The 20,046-nt window shown below is 44.3% G+C and overlaps 1 protein-coding gene across 4 annotated transcripts in view; it reads right to left on the bottom strand.

The window, feature by feature from the left end:
* Positions 1-2,749: 2,749 nt before the first annotated feature.
* LOC130282138 (lysosomal acid lipase/cholesteryl ester hydrolase-like) overlaps positions 2,750-20,046 on the bottom strand; it is a 67,863-nt gene continuing 50,566 nt past the window's right edge. For all 4 annotated transcript variants that reach the window (XM_056530079.1, XM_056530078.1, XM_056530075.1 and 1 more), the window contains 6 exons: positions 17,948-18,057; positions 16,970-17,106; positions 15,952-16,098; positions 14,401-14,472; positions 13,647-13,715; positions 2,750-10,328 (listed from right to left, as the gene is read on the bottom strand). In XM_056530079.1, the coding sequence (XP_056386054.1) occupies positions 10,095-10,328; positions 13,647-13,715; positions 14,401-14,472; positions 15,952-16,098; positions 16,970-17,106; positions 17,948-18,057 (769 nt within the window). In that variant the 3' untranslated portion in view covers positions 2,750-10,094. The remainder of the gene's footprint in view (positions 10,329-13,646; positions 13,716-14,400; positions 14,473-15,951; positions 16,099-16,969; positions 17,107-17,947; positions 18,058-20,046) is intronic.

Here is a 20,046-nt window from a genome sequence, read left to right as displayed (position 1 = left end):
TCACGCCCCCTCACATAGGCTTGCATTCAGGGGGTGGAGAGTGATGTCACACGAGGGCGGGCCGTGACGTCACAATGCTCCGGCCCCAGTGATTGCCAGTAATCAGACCCGGAGCGAACGTGCTCCGGGGACTGATACTAACAGGGTGCTGCGTGCAAGATCACGGGGTTCTTTGGATAGGGGATGTCTTAGCGCTAGAGTACCCCTTTAAAGTGGACACCTGTGGACCATACACACTCCCAGATGAAGGAAACAGTTTTCGAAACGCGTCAGAATTTTGGTCCAAATCCGCAATTGTAGTGACGTCACAAAGCTAAGTGGTCACCTGACCACTCCACTAATACCAACAGCAGGAACGAGCACTGGTAGAGACGCTACCGGCCGGGGCAGTCTCCCAGTCTCCATCCATCTCCCAGTCTCCATAGGACACCAGGACCGGGATCCCACACAGGGCACACAAACAGGAGGAAAGCAGGTATTCTTTTTTGCCAATACGAAGGATACTAGTGTGCGTCGCTGTCTCCTAATGAATAGCGGAGCAGCACATGCAGCTTGTCTCATTAACAAAACGGATAATTAATGCAGAGCATTGCATATGAATAGAACTTAATGGAGGATATACACATCATTTATAAGTTCCATCTAAACTGTATACTTGTTCTTTTACAATCTAAGCATACAACTAGGGGAATATCGGCAGCATATTGAGCCCCTGTGAGGAAACCAAACGTTACCAAGGAAACCACTTACTGAATAATATTCCATATACGACGGAAAGGATACTCATCCAATACTTACCGTATGTATTTTAGTAAAAATCTCTCACTAGATATATGAATATACATGCTCATTCAACCTTTAGCACTGGGAGAGAAAAAGCTGTACCTCTTGTTGTTTCATCCTCAATATAACAACAATAGGTACGATTGAGAATTGTGTGTACTATAGTTATTTGTATAGCCTTATAACTGGATCGAGACACTGCTTTATACTTCTGTCTATTTATTGTGGGATTTAAGGGCTGCTCATCTAGATCTGTACAAACACTATTCCGACTAGAGAAAGCAGCAGACACACATTTCCAGCCGCCTGAATGGTATGTAACCTCACCTTTATGTTACAACCCTTTATTTTTGAGGATTGATAGCCTTATACGTATTTCCTCTCTTATTTTTTGCCAGTTAAACTTACCTGAAGTACCGTATTTTCCGTCCTATAGGACGCACCGGCGTATAAGATGAACCCAATTTATTTATAGGTGCAAAATTTAAAAAAATTAAGATTTTGAACCCAATAGTGGTCTTCAACCTGCGGACCTCCAGATGTTGCAAAACTACAACTCCCAGCATGCCCGGACAGCCGTTGGCTGTCCGGGCATGCTGGGAGTTGTAGTTTTGCAACATCTGGAGGTCCGCAGATTGAAGACCACTGCATAGGAGGTAGTACTCACGTGTCCCCGCCGCTCCGGACCCGTCACCGCTGCCCTGGATGTCGCTCCATCGCCGTCGCCGTGTCCCTGTCGCTCCGGAATGTCTCTGCTGCCGGCCGGGTATTCTCGCTCTCAGTCGCCGCCATCACATTGTTACGCATGCAGACGCACGTACGCGACGACGTGATGACGAGGAAGGAGAGCGCCGGCCATACAGGGGATCCATGAACGGAGAAGACACCGAGGAGGAAGGTAAGGTCCCTCCCGGTGTCCTGTAAGCACTAACCCGGCTATTCAGTCGGGCTGTTCGGGACCGCCGCGGTGAAATCGCAGCGGTCCCGAACAGCCTGACTGAACAGCCGGGTTAGTGTCACTTTCCCTTCAGACGCGGCGGCCAGCTTTGATCGCCGCGATCGGTGATGTCCTGTATTAGCCGCGATCGGTGATGTCCTGTATTAGCCGCGGGTCCCGTCCGTTGATGGACGCAGGGACAGCCGCGATAGGGGTGTAATCGCCGTATAAGACGCACCGACTTTTCCCCCCCCAGTTTTGAGGAAGAAAAAGTGCGTCTTCTATGGCGAAAAATACGGTACTTGAACAACCCCTCATCCATTGGTCCAATATGGTCTTTTATTTCTATTAATATATTCTTTTAATAAATTAATTCCTTTTAACAAAGACCTAAACAGCGCTGGTATTTATTTATTTATGAAAGAACAGACAGGTTCCCTTCGCAATAATATATGATTCACTGTGAAGGACTGTGCAGTTTCAAAGAAATCATTAATTAGAATTGAATGGGACTATGAGAAATCAGGGTGGTCTGTTGAGAGATCTAGCAGTCAAGCCACCAGGAGCCACCCTATACCGGGCATAATTTATAACAATGATGTCAGGGGAGGAGAGAAGAGTGAAGGAAAAAAAAATAAAATAAATAAAAACTTGCACATTACTATATGGCTGTAAAATTACGACCATAAATTAATGTTGAATGTAAAATTCCATTTAGGTCAGTGAAACACAAGTATAAGGTGTTTTGTAGGTCTTTTTATTAGGGCTGTTTTACAACGCAAACAAATGGACCGAAATACTAAATGATTTCACTGTGATAAGGAAGCCTGTTAATGTTTCATGCTGCCTGTGGTTTGGGAAGCATAAAATGTTTATAGGGTCCCTATAGGATGTGGTAATAACACTGATTAAAATTTTCCAGTCTAAAACAGATATAAAAAATTATTATTTTTAAAATATCTCTTTATAAAATGTAGTGAACACTACAAGCCTTGCTATTTGATAAAATCCTGATAGATAGCACACAACCTTTTTCATTTCTGATTATCTGGACATATTTACACAGTTCCTGAGTATTTTTACTTCAAAGAGGCATTCCCACTGAAAAGGCCTCCTCTAGCAACAGGATAGCTCATTGGCCAAGCTGCTGGGACCCCCACTGCTGAACTTGACAATATTTGCAGGCCCCATAGAGAACAAATTAAGCACTGGCCACACTTGCATGATGTGCATTGTTTAATGTGGGGAATCTGTGGGGGTCCCAGTGGTCACCTCACCTATCCTGTGAATAGGGGATAACTTCTTCAGATGAGAATAATGAAATGTACATATGGCTCCTCTCCTCTTTAACATAAAGTAATAATGTGTGTAATATATTTCAGGTGCATACAAGGTAAATAACAAATCACATTTACAAAATTATAAAAAAAGAGGTTTTTCACCTAGAATTACTGCATTTTCATAAATACCAAATACTTTTTATAAGCTCCAGAAACACCATTGATCTAACTGGTTCCCATACGAGGTAATTTGGCATTGACCTTATGTAAAGATCATTCCAAAAGGACCACTTTAGCGACACATCCATTCACATGCGCCCAGTCTGTTCATAATACATACCATATATACTCGAGTATAAGCCAATTTTTTTAGCACGATTTTTCGTGCTGAAAACGCCCCCCTCGGCTTATACTCGAGTGAACTCTCCGCCTGTCAATTCCTTCTCAGTGGTCTTCAACCTGCGGACCGCCATCGGCTGTCCGGGTTTGCTGGGAGTTGTAGTTTTGAAACATCTGGAGATCCGCAGGTTGAAGACTACTGCGGCCTTCGTCATCATCCAGACCCCCCTTTGGTTTTCTACTCACCTCCCCTCTGTGAGAAGGAAGGGTGAGCTGGTCCAGGCCATCTATGCTGCAGGGACCGTCCGGTGGGGAGGGTTAGTCGTTCCGGGCTGTCCATTTTCACCGGGAGGCCCTCTTTTCTGCTCCGGGCCCGGCCCCGAACTAGTGACGTTGCCTTGACGATGACGCACAGGGACGTCCGTGTGCAGCAGACGTCCGTCAAGTCCCTGCGCATGAACGTCCCTATTGGTCATCGTCAAGGCAACGTCACTAGTCCGGGGCCGGCCCAAAGCAGCAAAGAGGGCCTCCCTCCCTGGGAGTTGTAGTTTTGCAACATCTGGAGGTCCACAGGTTGAAGACCACTGATGAAGGGATTGACAGGCAGTGATGATGATGAGGGGGATGATGACGAGGGGGGGATGATGACAGGGTGATGATGATGGGGGTGTTAATGACGGAGGTCTGAAGTATTTCCCACCCTAGGCTTATAGTCGAGTCAATAACTTTTCCTGGGTTTTTGGGGTGAAATTAGGGGCCTCGGCTTATACTCAAGTATATACGGTATATTAGATAATTTGAGGCAGACTTGGTAATTCTAAACACCATTCTAAATTTCTTAAAGGATATAATAATTCAGATAATTATAGAAATACTTTTAGGTGAAAAACCTCTTCAAATGAACATAACCATATACACACAAATACAAACTATTACTCATATACAACTCAAAACATTGTGATACAAAAGAATTCTAACAAATGTATTAACCAACACAGATTGTTTTAGTAAAAGCAAATGTTTTTTGAAACAATGGTTACACTTAGCATTGTCTGGTATGGACAAAAACCAGCTCATACTGCTGGTCCCCTGAGATAAACTGCTGGGAGTCGCATCAATCAGCACGGGAACCACCATGTTGTTGCAGTAATAGTAGTACAATATCTATTAACATCAATGGGCATCTTTTCTTTCAATACATGCCTGTGGCCCCTTCAGACACTGACTGCAGCATTACAGTAATTAATAGGAGATTAGAGTTATTTCCAATCTCGGCTGCTACCAGTAGGGGTCAGCTGTAATAAACATGTATAAAGCAGGCACAGCTTCTAAGCCTGCTCCATACATCCCCCTCCATAACATTTTAACATACATGTACATCAAACATTGAGGAGTGGTTAAGCCTGAGCCCGCATGGTACTTCTTGCAGACAATGTCTATTTAAGTCAATGGCAATCTAATCTTTCAATGCCTGTGGCCTTCCAGACAGGAGTCCCACTTTAGATTTAACCAGTCAAGGAGTCTAGAGCAACAGGCACTCTAAGTGGTCTGTCTGTATATAAGGGGTTTTATAAAGCAGACATGCACTTTAAGAAGCCCATTAGATATTTACATCAATGCACATATATTAAAGGGGTACTGCAGCAAAAAAACATCTTATACCCTATCCGAAAGATAAGGGGTTAAGCTGTCTGATCGCGGGGGTGACGCCGCAGCACCCAGTCATCCGTGCACAGAGCGAACTCCTCTCCGTGCCAGATGACTGGCGACTACAGCCACCACGCCCCCTCCATTCACGTCTATGGGAGGAGGCGTGACGGCTACGTGTTAAGGAGGCCACCACTGCCGGCCCAGAGATCGTGGGGGTCCGAAGCAGTGGAACCCGTCATCAGACATCTTATCCTCTATCCTTTCTCGGAGGATCCATTTGGGGGCAGGGGACAAAGAGACCGTGGGTATATCTTGCAGCCACTAAGAGGCTGACATTAGGCATACAAAAAGAAAGTCGGCCCCTCCTGGCAGGATATACCCTGTCTACTGACCCTGAGCTAATAAGTTTAGTCCCAAAGCAGTAGGAAAGGACCAACAGACAAAGAAACCAGCAGGTGTCGAAGGAAACCAGACAAAAAAAAGGAACCGAAAAACAACAAGGTGGGACCTTCCCTTTACGACGGTACAATTCCGAGAGGGCAGAACAGATCCACCGTGAAATGGTCGCCTTGAAAGCCGGAAGACCCTTGCGACCACCCTCCGGAAAGGAGGAGGCGACAAAGATAGATTCGGACAGCTCGAACAATGTCCAGACTATGTAGGGAATGCTCCTTAGCATTTGATGGAGCCGGACAAAATGAAGGAAGAACGATCTCCTCGTTCATGTGAAAGGGGTAACCACCTTGGGCAAGAAGGAGGGAGGCAGCCAAAATAACACCTTGTCCTGAAGGACCAAGAAGGAAGAGCGACAAGAGAGTCGCCAGATCGGAGACGCTCCTAATGGAGGTAATCACGATGAGGATGGCGACCTTCCACGAAAGGATGCGAAGAGATGCGTCCCAGAGAGGTTCGAACGGAGCCTCCCTCAAAGCGCAAAGCACGAGGTTGAGATCCCAAGGAGGAGTGGGAGACCTGAATGTCGGCTCCGCATGTGCCACATCCTGCAGGAAGGTGCGGACATGAGAATTGGAAGCCAACGGCCGCTGAAACAGAATAGAAAGAGCTGACACTTGACCCTTAAGAGAGCTGTGTGCAAAGCGCTGATCCATACCGGACTTTAAAAAAAAAAAAAAAAAAAAAAAAAAAAGCAAGAAAGGCGCGGAAAAAGGAAAAAACGTCCAGGGAGACGGACTGAGCCTCACACCACCAGAAATAAGCCCAGTGGTATGTCGGTGTCCAGCCAAATTAAGTCAGCGTACCACACGTGCGCCTGGGTAGTCCGGAGCCACCGGGAACGCCCTCCGCCTTCAGTTTTCTCAGAAACTTGGGCAGGAGAGGGAGAGGCGGAAAGAGGTAAGGAAGATGGAAGGACGACTACGGTATAACAAGTGAGTCCACCTCTAGAGCCAGAGGGTCTCGCGAATTCGCAACAAAGCGAGGAACTTTTCTGTTGTGGCGGGACGCGAAGAGATCCAAGTCAGGGGTCTCCCAAAGATCATAGATCTGCACAAACGCCTCCAGATGGAGAGACCACTCCCCCGGATCCACGGAGGAGCAGCTGAGAAAGTCCCAGTTCTCCACAACAAGAATGTGGATTGCAGAGAGGGTGGGAACTCAAGTCTCGGCCAAGAGCAGAATCTTGGAGACCTCCTCCATCGCCGAGCGACTGTGCGTGCCGCCCTGGCGATTGATATATGGCACAGCCGTGGCGTTGTCCGATTGAACACGAACCAGACGACCCTGTAGGAAGATCTCCCAGTGGAGGAGGCAAAGAAAGATGGCACGGAGCTCCAGAAGATTGATGGGAAGGTGAGCCTCCTGAGAGGACCAATGACCTTGGACCATCAGGTCCTGAAACACCTCTCCAACCCTGGAGACTCGCATCAGTCATGATGACCTGCCAGTGGAGGGGAAGAAACAACCACCCCATGAGGAGGGGAGAGCGGAGACACCACAGAAGAGACCGGCGAACGGAGGGGGCAGAAAAATCCGGCGATCCAGAGTAAACGGCGCTTTGTCCCACCGGGTCAAGATGGCCAGCTGGAGAGGGCAATAGCGGAACTGGGCGAAAGGGACCACCTTCATGGCCACCACCATCAGGCCCAGAACCTCCATGCAGAAGCGAATCGGAAAGAGAGAGGGGCGCCGTAGGCGACAGACACTCTCCTGCAGGGAGTGCCACTTATCCAACGGAAGATGAACACGAGCGGCTGCCGTGTCAAAAAGGAGACCCAGAAAGACAAGAGACTGGGAGGGAGACAGGTTGGACTTTTCCTGGTTGATCACCCAACCAAAGGCGGACAGAGTCTGTACGGTGAGATGAAGGCTCTCCAAGTTTTGGGACCAGTACTGAGCTTTGATCAAAGGATCGTCCAGGTAAGGGAGGACCACGATCCCCAGGGCCCGAAGGATGGCGATCACCGCCGCCATGACTTTTGTGAAAACCCTGGGAGCTGTGGCTAGGCCAAAAAGCCACAAACTGAAAGTGACCCACAGGGACAGCAAAGTGGAGGAAACGCTGATGGGCTGGGGAAATGGGGATGTGTAGATAGGCATCCCAGATATCCACTGAAGAAAGAAACTCCCCCTGATCCATGGACGCCAACACAGAGCGGAGGGACTACATGCGAAAATTACGTAGCCGCAAATGGCGGTTGAGTAGCTTGAGGTCCAGAATGGAGCAGAGAGAGCGCTCTTTCTTGGGGACAACAAAGATTCGAGTAGAACCCTGAAAAATGCTCCCCTGGAGGAACTGGCACAATCACTCCCTGAGCGAGGAAGGTACTAAAAAAGCAACCTGAAAGGCCGCCGCCAAAAAAGGGGAATGAGGAGGGCAGAATTGGAGAAAACGATCCCGGTGAAGGAAAGCGAACTCTATCCGGTAACCAATGGATATGACATCCCTGACCCAGGAGTCCATAACCTGCGCTAGCCAAACGTCCCGGAAAAGAGACAAAAGCCCTCCCACCCGAGAAGAGGACACGGATGGGGGCGTCCCTTCAGGAGGAGAGAGGCTTACAGTTACCAGACTTTGCCACGAACTTGCCTGAACGGTTGTCAGACTTCCAGGAAGGACGTGCCTTGAAACAAGGGGCTTTCCGAGATTGGGAGTGCGCCTGCTTGGGTGGGCGATCCGATGCAAAGGCCAGAAAGGCAAGAATGTCTAACACGAACACGCAATTCTGGAGACGAGACTGGCAAAACTACTTTAGGGCGCTTGTGAGAGCGCTGGGAGTGGGGGTCAGGAGAGATTAAGCGGGACTCCCTGAGGTTCTTGCACAGGGAAGACTGCTCCAAGGCCGAAGCCACTGATCTGAAGACCTTAGCCAGGTCGGAGATCGACTGGGAAAGGGGGAAAACCCACTCTGGGGAGGGGCGGACACTGCGCGTTCCGGAGGGACATCCTGAGAAGGCACAGGTGGAATGGAGTGCATGGTGGAGCAAGCAGGACAGGTGGATTCAGTGGAACTGCCGGGCATTTTGGTCTTGCAGCCCACACAAGAATAGTAGGTGACCAGGGCTGCGGTCGCCTGTCTGGGGGGGGAGGGATCGGGTCTGGAGTCGAACACAGTTGCTAGTGAGAAGTAGTCAGCAATAAAATGGAAAAGTCTCACCCAGGTCCTGTGTCCCTTGCTGGAGCTGAAAGCAGGCTGTAGCTGGGCTGCGACCTGTGGCTGTGCTGTGTCCTGGCTGGCTGAAGAGGCAGGTAACCACTAAATCTGCAGGCAAGCAGGCAGAGAGAAGGGGGAGGGGCCAGCTGCACTGACCCAGAAACAGGGCGGTCACAATACCAGAACGGCATCCTATTGGAGCTAGAGAGGGAGGCACACAGAAATTGACCCCCCCCCCCCGAAATTGGTCGCAGAAGAGAGGAGGGCGGGCGCCCCCCAGCATGCCCTTAACACGGGAAGTGGGCGGGGCTAAGTCCAGGCACAGGCCGCAGCCACAGCCTCAATTAATATGTCCCCCGCAGCGCGAATCATGCCTAAGAATACGGGCGAAAGCGAGAGCTGGCAGGGGCTGCGGCCAGGCGCTGGAACGCTGAACAATGCTAGTTAGTGTTGCCGGTGGTGGTGGGAGGATTGCCTCGCTACCCCCAACATGTGCATAGTGGGGCTGAAGAAAAAGAACCCTAACCACAGATGTAATAAAAAGGTAGCCATCACCCTGGGGCCCCAGATAATAGGGGACCCCAAGAGGCAGATTGAGAGGTGCTGTGGAGGGAAGGAGGAGAAGTACATACTCACCCAAATCCACCATACTCACTTAAAATGTCTTCAGCCAGCTATGGTCACCTGCATCATGTCAGGCTGAGACAGCGGGACCAGCAGGGATGGTAGGGGGACCCGGACAAAAATGGTACAACGGCCAGTTGGCGGGAAGGGGTTAACGGTGCATACGCTATGCCCCGTGCCCCTTAGGGGAACAGGTAGCGACATGCTCCTGAACCCCCACCTAAAAAAAGAGAAAATAAAAAGGAGAAAAAGAACCTACAAACAGGCCCTAGCTATAAAACAAAAAAGACCTGGTTTAGAGAACTCCAGACCTGTGCCTGCCTCCTACTGACACTAAGCTAAAACTGATTAGCTCAGGGTCAGTAGGCGGGGTATATCCAGCCAGGAGAGGCAGACTTTTTTTTTGTATGCCTAGTATCAGCCTCCTAGTGGCAGGAAGATATACTCACTTTCTCTTTGTCCTCCTAGTAGCAGGAAGATATACTCACAGTCTCTTTGTCCCTCAATGGAGCCAGAACAGTATTCACAAGTACGGTATCCTGCAGATTTAAAGCTGTGTTCTGTGGTTTAGTTTACATCAAAATCTGCAGCATCAAATATGAGCAGGACACTGTATGTGTGAATATACACTAAGATTACATTCCCAGAAATGTTTCAAAAGTTTCTAAGAAATTAAAAACTTTTGCCACGGTGTATACATAAAAAGTGTAAGTTCCTGCATGTGAATGAAGCACCAGAGTATTGCATAGTAATGTATTTTATAGCTACAGTTCACATGAAGTTTTGGCCTACGGGTCAATGAGCCAACCTTTTTCGTTCCCATGTCCTCCTTAGGCCTTCACATGCATTATATCTGTATGTGACAATAGTTTATGAAAACTTCTTCAGCAGCTGAATGAGTTCAGAGTATAGACGCTCTGGGGCATCAAGGCCCCAGATAAAATCAAGATGTTCCCAGTCTGGAATGTTCTTGTGGTAAACCAAGTTACCGACTTGAGTAAGTAATAAAGCCATATCTTTGGGATCAGCCAACCAGTCGTTGCCTCCACTCCATAGAGCAGTGGGAATCTTCATGTCCTTCACATTGTACTGGGGAGGGGTAGTCTACAAGACAATAGTCCAATAGTTAAGAGAAACAAAGTCATAACTTAAATTGAGTGCACAGAAACACAGTAGCATTATCCATATGGACAATTATTGATGTTATTAATAGCATAAAAAGCAATGAACTGACCTGCACCTACAGACACCTTCTACACTTGTTTTTGTAGGGTTTTCAAGAAATAAAGCATCTTTATTCATAAAATATAAACTTAAAGAGTTTTAAAATAAATTTAACCATTGAAGGCTTCTTTCAAAGCCACACCAATAAAATAGTTAAAGGAAAACAGTCACATGTTTACTCCCACACTAACCACAGGTACTGACGGATAGTGCTGGGGGCACTGATTCATATGACACTACATTGCCCGGATTCGTCCAGCGGTTCACCAGCAATCTTCAAAAATTATCAGGGATACTAAAATGACTACATATGATCACCACAAGACAAGATAATCAAAAAAAGCGCAAAGGAGTCATTTCATTGAAATATAAAATATAATTTTATTGATACATATTAAAAACATGCAATTCATAAAAAATGGGGGGGGGGGGGGGGGGGGGGGGGAGAGAGAAACTACAACCACTGGGGGAGGTTGAACAAAAAGGGGCGACACTACCTGCTTGTGCATCAATTCATAACAATAAATAATGTGTATAACTGGTAAGCAAATTTAAAGTGCATGATAGGGGCTTGCAACAGCTTCCATAAAGTGCATTAACATAAATAAATACCAGCATACATACCAAAGTGCAAATATAGAAGTATAATGGCAAAACCAAGCAGGAGTGACGCCACCCCAATGATCGTTTCGGTGATGCCTTCGTCCTGGGGTGGTGTCCTAACCGTGCATGATGGTATAAATACAAAGGGTAGCCAATCAGAGTATTTTTTTTACAATTTTATATGACACACACCTGAGCGATAAGTCTGTTCCTCCTCCAGGATCGGCGCATAGCGACCGGGCCGCCGAACGCCGCGGTACTTCCGGGTATCGCGTCAGACGCCGAAATCACATGACAAATCACGTGACAGGCGCTCATGTAGACCCGACACCCGGAAGCCGCAGCGCTGGGGACCGGCCCATGCGCACATGGGAGAAAGAAGGACTTAGTCTCCACAGACTATACAGGGACGTTACATAGATACAAATAACCGACAGTCTGATGTACATAATAAAAAAGCCAATAAGCAGCAGTGTATCAATAGAAAAATGGTAAGGGTGAACAATAATAATAAAAATGCTGGTGCAGAGAAAGTGTGTGTATGTGAGTGAATGCAAAATATCAAAATAGTGAGAATATATAGGTGTGCAGTTGGATACAGGCAAGTATGAATAATTGAAATATGTACACTATAATACATAAAAAAAAATAAAAAATAAATAAATAAAAATATTATATATATATATATATAAATATTAGTGCATTATAAAAATGTATAAGTCCTTCTTATAAGTCCTTCTTTCTCCCATGTGCGCATGCGCCGGTCCCCAGCGCTGCGGCTTCCGGGTGTCGCGACTACATGAGCGCCGGTCACGTGATTTGTCATGTGATTTCGGCGTCTGACGCGATACCTGGAAGTACCGCGGCGTTCGGCAGGTGTGTGTCATATAAAATTGTAAAAAAAATACTCTGATTGGCTACCCTTTGTATTTATACCATCATGCACTGTTAGGACGCCACCCCCAGGATGAAGGTATCACCGAAACGATCGTTGGGGTGGTCTCACTCCTGCTTGGTTTTGCCATTATACTTCTATATTTGCACTTTGGTATGTATGCTGGTATTTATTTATGTTAATGCGCTTTATGGAAGCTGTTGCAAGCCCCTATCATGCACTTTAAATTTGCTTACCAGTTATACACATTATTGTTATGAATTGATGCACAAGCAGGTAGTGTCGCCCCTTTTTGTTCAACCTCCCCCAGTGGTTGTAGTTTCTCTCCCCCCCCCATTTTTTATGAATTGCACGTTTTTAATATGTAACAATAAAATTATATTTATTTTATATTTCAATTAAATGACTGCTTTGCGCTTTTTTTGATTAGTTTTTCTAAATATGCAAATGTGGTTGTAACTGGCACGGGCGCGGTTTTCAGGCTCTTAGTGGCACTCTGACCCGTCCGCAGCACCGCCCGCTTATGAATATTCATCCCACCTCCCTCTGGCTCTCCCTCTTCCCGCCGCTCCTAACTGGTTTTCACTGTGCATGTGCCGCTTCCTGAAATGCGCAGTGAAGACCAGTTAGGAGCGGCAGAGAGAGGGAGACCCGGAGGGAGGGCGGATGAATATTCATAAGCGGGGGCGCTGCGGATGGGCGGCTCTGACGTCACAGTGCCACTAAGATCCTGAAAACCCCACCCGTGCCAGTTACAGCCACATTTGCATATACAGAAAAACTACGATTGCAGGTGAACGGCCGGGCAAGGTAGGGATCATATGAATCAGCTCCCCCCCCCCCGCACTATCCCTCAGTACCTGTGGTTAGTACGGGAATGAACATGTGACAGTTTTCCTTTGAAAAATATTTAAAGTATTTAAAGATGTATTTTAGGAATAAAGTTGCCTTATTTCTCAGTATTGCAAATATTAACTATAAGGTAACCATCAAATTGAATAATCATTGGATATTAGCTGAAAGTTTTTGAAAGACCACTGTATGCATATAGCAGATATTTCTGCCATAAGGGTGGCTCCTTTTACAGTGTTTTTGGGGGGGGAAATGCATTTTTCTTGCATTTTTTAAGAAAACAGTGCAGACAGATGTTACATGAAAGTCTATAGTACAATATTGAACTTACTACAAACACTAGAATGGACAAAAGAATTTTCTTGGAACTAAAGATTTTTTGGATCCACTTATCGGGCAAAAATTTCAAACATGGCCAACTTTGTTGCAGACAATACAGTCTGCCATTGGTCGGCTTAAAATATCATTGTTAAATTTCATCCAACAAATGATAATCTTGGTTTTCATTAACTTTATTGTGTACGGGTACTTTGAAGGGGTACTCCACTACTTTAAAATGTATACCCTATCTGCAGGATGTATCCGATCTCCATAGCAGAGCCCCAGCTCTCCCTGTTCATGGAGTGGTGTGACGGCACATGATCCATGTATTCTCTAGGGAGTGCTGGAGATACACAAGTGCTGTACTTCTGTATCAACAACACACCCATAGACATTCTGCACATGCCAACATGCAGCTCCATTTACAGGGAGCTACATTTTCATTAAAACTCAAGGAAAAAAAAAAGCGTGTGTCAAGGAGGTCTAATGCCATTATTGTCTGTATCTGGATGATAGTGTTTTATTACCTGGTTGTAATGCAGAATATTGCCCTTCAGACCATAGTCGAATGCCATTAGTTCACCAGTCTTTACTGCCTAAAAATGAAAAGATGAAAAAGTTGGCAGTCACTACATGATCTAAACAATTATTAAAGAGCTTCAGTCACCTGATTGAGTCCATAAACAGGCTAGCAAATGGACGTGTAAATATGAAATCCCACAGTCAAAAACCTCTAAAAAATATTTTATTGGACCACTACCACTGAACTATATTCCTAACCATAACATATTTACTTACCAATAAAAATTACATTTTTTCTTAAGTAATTGCTGCTTTCATTTTAAATCATACCTCTGATTGTATTTTCAGTTTTAAAAAGGAGTAGCCTCACACACAAAAAAAAAAAATTATCCCCTAGATTGCAGGGGTCCGAGCGCTGGGACTTCCTGCTCCGTCTTCACAACACCCGTCTACTTTGCCATAGAATCACATTACACTGGGTCTCTTGCTCCTTATGGCTCACAAGTCACATTCACAGCAAGTAAACTATCCTTGACACAGCACTTCAGGTCAGTAGAAGTGCTATCCATTCCCATTCCCGTTAATAGGCCAGCTTACAATTTACAGCAAATTGAGACTTGGTCAGATCCCCACCAAATCGGACTGGTATAACATACCCTTGTGATATGCAATAATATTCTACCTAACAAGCTAGTCAAACTAACTTGTTATTAATGTTTATTTATAAACCACAATGATATTGTAAAAACACATCCTTACCTGGGCCCAGTGGATCATATTCTGCACAGATGTTCCTGAGGGACAATGGGCGCTATATACATTTACTCGGCTCTAAAAGAAGAAAAGTTACAGTTAAACAGAAGAATGTGTGAGACCCACACCTCAAAAAGTTACATTTCAGTCAATAGGTGTCTATTGGAATTAAGAAAGGTAGTCCAGCAGTCCCTTAAAACGTAGATCCTTTATTTTACTTTTCTTTAAAAATACAGAGCACACACCATCCACCTTCACCTGGTCAGCAAACAACTCCTATGGACGCGTTTCGAACGCATGCGCGTTCTTGATCACCACACCACCTGTGTGTTCCTCACCTCTTAAATACCAAGTTCAAGAGGGAGGAGCACTTGCTTCAAGAAGACTTATATAAAACACCATTCGTGTACCTTAAAACTTCTTACAAAAACAGGTAACTAGAATACCGCACGGTTTGAACATACGGAAGGAAATAATGTTGCATTATTAAAAACATTTTATTCAGTGGAATTTTTGAGAATGTAATTACATTGATTTCTCAGAACCAGTACACACAATGCGATTGTTGCTGATTCTGCTGTCGGTGTAGAACACGTATAACCTTACAGTTTGATTCACAAACACACCGAGCAGAAACAGACAACAAAGATTTTCTTCCTTTCTATTCATCTTTCTTTTTTCATGCAATAGTAAGTTTTAATAGTTACCTGTTTTTGTAAGAAGTTTTAAGGTACACAAACTGTGTTTTATATAAGTCTTCTTGAAGCAAATGCTCCTCCCTCTTGAACTTGGTATTTAAGAGGTGAGGAACACACAGGTGGTGTGGTGATCAAGAACGCGCATGCGTTCGAAACGCGTCCATAGGAGTTGTTTGCTGACCAGGTGAAGGTGGATGGTGTGTGCTCTGTATTTTTAAAGAAAAGTGAAATAAAGGATCTACGTTTTAAGGGACTGCTGGACTACCTTTCTTCATTTACCAACAAGTTTCAAGCCTGGCCGAGCTCAAGTCCTTGCAGACCGTGGAGGAGGCGAGCTGAGAGAACTTTATTTCTTACTCGTCTATTGGAATGGGCTTTTTTTTTATTTTATACCAAAACCAAAAACAACACTCAGTATTGCTATATAATTTAGCCCGACTTCCCACCATAAAATGATGATCTATAAGTAATGCACTACCATCTATTCATCTGTCCCCAAGGTAATATAGCCATTCTGTTGTAGGTTCAGGTTGTTTGCAGCTGTATCGTGCTAATGCTATTATTTATCAATGTCTGCTAGATGGATGGCATATCTTCTGCTGCCCAGCAATGCCTACACTATGATCTGGACAGATTCCTGCTATTTAAACCAAACAGCCAGATCTAATTTAAGAAGTGAACTAGTCCCCTGCTACTAAAACTAAGCAGCTCATCTCACCCCTGTACTTAATCAAATTCTATCACTTTTAAAATAAATATGATATCACTTTTAAAATAAATATATCACTTTTAAAATATTATATATATTATATTCACACACACACAGACAGATTAGCTGAGGTAATACCATTGAACTTACCATGTTGAGGTTTTTTTCATTAAATCCACATAGAACAAAGAAAACATTGCCACATATTTCTTCAATCACTTCACGGGTACAAAAGTGAGTGGCAAGGTATTTAATAAATTCTGACTGGGGTAAAAATTCCTTTTTGCCAAACAGATCCTAGTTATCAAAAGAGAAGAAAAGAGTCCTTCACGTTTTAATGGGAATGGTCAAACAAAAGCTAAGAAGTACCATGTTGATAAATAATAAACATAACATAAAAGGGGTTAATGTGTATTTGTAGAAAATTCTAAACAATTAGGCTATGTTCAGATGGCAGAAACTTCTGCCACAGAAATTCTGTGTGCACAGCGCAGAAGAACCCAATTGAAAGCAACAGGACTCTGCTGCAGCGGAACGTCCATGTGGAATTATTCTGCGGAAGATTTATCAAACCTTGTGTAAAGCAGGGCTTGGCAAATATGTTAGGCTGGGTTCACACTTTCTCCATCTGGAGATTCCGAGTGCGGCCAGTGCCGACTGAATCAGTAGGTGCTAGGACCGCACAGACATTGCCATCCCAACAGATAGCAATGTCTGCAGAGCGGATTTCTCCTGAAGAACGAACAAGTTCCTTCTTTTGGCAGCAGAACATCCACCAATGAAATTCTATGGTGTTCACTGTGCACCGGAATTTCCAAGCAGAATTTTAAGATGGAATTCCACTAGGAAATTCCAGTGTGAACCGGCCTTTTGAATTTAGGAGCTAGCAAAAAAAACAAAAAAAAAAAAAAACACACACGACATAATCTCTGTCCGTCACAGTTATTACTGTCCCCTCATCTCATACAGTTTGATAAAGTCTATGTAAAACAATGAAATCCCCTGTCCACATCTGATAATATAAATGTAAAAACCAAGCACTTTGGTGGCGCTTCACCCCCATTATTCTGCGTTAAAGTAATAAACTACTAATATATCATTCTAGCCTACTGGACATCCTGAAATACATAATCAATTGATATAATACTCAGCATTATATTTGCCATACCTTAATTATGAACTCTGGGAAAATACCCAACTTTGCCAGGGGACTGCTGGAGAATTTGATTGTAGCCACAGGAGCCAGACCAAAAAACATTTTCACTCTTTTTGCCAGCTGGGGCAAACTGGAAAATGCAATAAATCCTAACACACAAAACACAATATAGCAATAAGAAATCTGTGCATTGATCCAAAATACTTTGCTCTGTGCTAAATAACCTGAAACATATGGGAAATACAGGGCCATTTAAAGGGGCTCTCTGGTGAGTTAACATTTATTTTATATCAAGATGTAAAAATAACAAAATAAATCTTAATTCTCTTACAGATCCCTGGTCACTCCCATTCCTACATGTTCTAGGTTCCTCACCAGTCTCTACTTTCTTGAACTGTTTGAGACAGTAAAGGTGACAACTATAGCCTATCACAGTGATGTTGCACATCAAGCAGGTTTAGGAAGGAGGAAGCTACAAGAGTTGTTAGATGCATGGCAAAAAGAGTCTTCAGGCAAAAATACCTCCTTTCAAGTGTACAAGTGTTTCCCCAATTAACATATCCCCTCTCTTTAATATATCATCATTGCAGTCACACACAAAGTTTCAATCAATTCCATCTACTTGTTCTTGGTAAAGAAAAAGGTTCAGTTTTTTTGTAGTTTTTTCCCCCCGATGAGTGTGCATATAAATATTAGTCACTGTATTTCACAATATCAATTGATTCCAGCATATTTGTTATATGAGATTTCCAACACCGAGCATGCAATATAATGTTACAGAATGTTGCTGTTTTAACACTTTGCAATATTAAAAAGGATGAAATTTATATAATCCCATGCAGATTTCGATGTGGACCTGCAGTCAAGCTTGCTGCAACAAAAGTTCTGCTAAATTTAAAGGTGGCCTCCGTCTCAAAGTCAAAGTTCTGAATCATGTCAACTTCACTAGATGGATCAGATTCTGAAGTTATTAATATGTTTAGAACATACCTATGGTGGTTCCCTGAGAGTGTCCAATGTAATATATTTGCTCCTGTCCAGTTTTTTGCAATATAAAGTTTATGACTGCAGGAAGATCAAGCTTCGCCATCTCGTCATAACTAGAAGAACACACAAATATACATTACAGAACTAAAAGATTAAAGGGGCGGGACATTTTATAGTACAATTTCTGAAAAGGTTATAAATGTAATATAGAGTCACATTAAAGGTTTACTGCACCAAACTTATTACAGCTCTTGGCATAGCATATGGATGGAACATGTAAATAATGGAGAGTGGCAGTCCATAGGATGCAAGAAGGTGACAGTCATGTGATTTGCTACGTAACTGCATGGGGCTCAGTGGTTAGAAATATTGCTGGGGACCTAGAGTCAAATCCTACCAAGGACAACATTTGCAACAAGTTTGTATGTTCTCACCATGTTCTCCAAAACATACTGATTGGAGAATTTAGATTGTGAATCCCAGTGTGTACAGGGGTAAATTTTAATGGGCACGGTCATATATAACAACTTTTTATACATCGTGGCAAAACATTAACCTTTCACATATACCCTACTTTATAAGAAAATATTTCCTTTCTATAGAAATCATGGCTTTCTCCAAGCTGAAGCACAAGCACAAGTCCAGTAAGTGAGGGTGGGCTAGGACTCCTCTGTGCTCTCTCCTGTCCGATAGCACTCCTCTGGGTTCTCTTCTGTCTGATTGTGCTTTCCTTGGTCCTATCAGACAGGAGAGAGCACAGAGGAGTCCTATCAGACAGGAGGAAGAACAGAGGATTGCTATCAGACAGGAGAGAGAGCACAGAAGAATACTATCAGACAGGAGAGAGAGCACAGAAGAATACTATCAGACAGGAGAGAGAGCACAGAAGAATACTATCAGACAGGAGAGAGAGCACAGAAGAATACTATCAGACAGGAGAGAGAGCACAGAAGAATACTATCAGACAGGAGAGAGCACAGAAGAGAGAGCACAGAAGAGTACTATCAGACAGGAGAGAGCACAGAGGAGTACTATCAGACAGGAGAGAGCACAGAAGAGTACTATCAGACAGGAGAGAGCACAGAAGAGTACTATCAGACAGGAGAGAGAGCACAGAAGAATACTATCAGACAGGAGAGAGAGCACAGAAGAATACTATCAGACAGGAGAGAGCACAGAAGAGAGAGCACAGAAGAGTACTATCAGACAGGAGAGAGCACAGAGGAGTACTATCAGACAGGAGAGAGCACAGAAGAGTACTATCAGACAGGAGAGAGCACAGAAGAGTACTATCAGACAGGAGAGAGCACAGAAGAGTACTATCAGACAGGATAGAGCACAAAGGAGTACTATCAGACAGGAGATAGCACAGAAGAGTGCTATCAGACAGGAGAGAGCACAGAGGAGTACTATCAGACAGGAGAGAGCACAGAGGAGTACTATCAGACAGGAGATAGCACAGAGGAGTAATATCAGACAGGAGAGAGCACAGAAGAGTACTATCAGACAGGAGAGAGCACAGAGGAGTACTATCAGACAGGAGAGAGCACAGAGGAGTACTATCAGACAGAAGAGAGCACAGAGGAGTACTATCAGACAGGAGAGAGCACAGAGGAGTACTATCAGACAGGAGATAGCACAGAGGAGTACTATCAGACAGGAGATAGCACAGAGGAGTACTATCAGACAGGAGAGAGCACAGAAGAGTACTATCAGACAGGAGAGAGCACAGAGGAGTGCTAGCCCACCCTCACTTACTGGACTTTGTTCATGCCTTTGCTTCAGCTTAGACAAAGCCATGATTTTATAAGCAATGATTTCTATAAAAAAAGGAAATAAAATGTTCTAATAAAGTATATTAGAAAGGTTAATGTTTTGCCGAGATGTCCAACAAGTTTTTCAACCTGACACATTTAAGTGTACGGGCTGTAGAATCTGTGTGCATTATATAAATAAAGGATTATATTATTATTATTTTTTATTTTTTTTTAACTACTCCCACAGCTTTTCCAAGTACTAAAGTAATCTACGAGCTCCACCTCACAGAGTTGTAAGGAATCAATGAACCCCTTAGACTGGGTAATGTGTCGATGACATGAAAG

Source organism: Hyla sarda, chromosome 7 (genome assembly GCF_029499605.1).
Source record: "Hyla sarda isolate aHylSar1 chromosome 7, aHylSar1.hap1, whole genome shotgun sequence".
Classification (NCBI taxonomy): domain Eukaryota; kingdom Metazoa; phylum Chordata; class Amphibia; order Anura; family Hylidae; genus Hyla; species Hyla sarda.
This window is presented reverse-complemented; position numbering and strand designations above follow the sequence as displayed.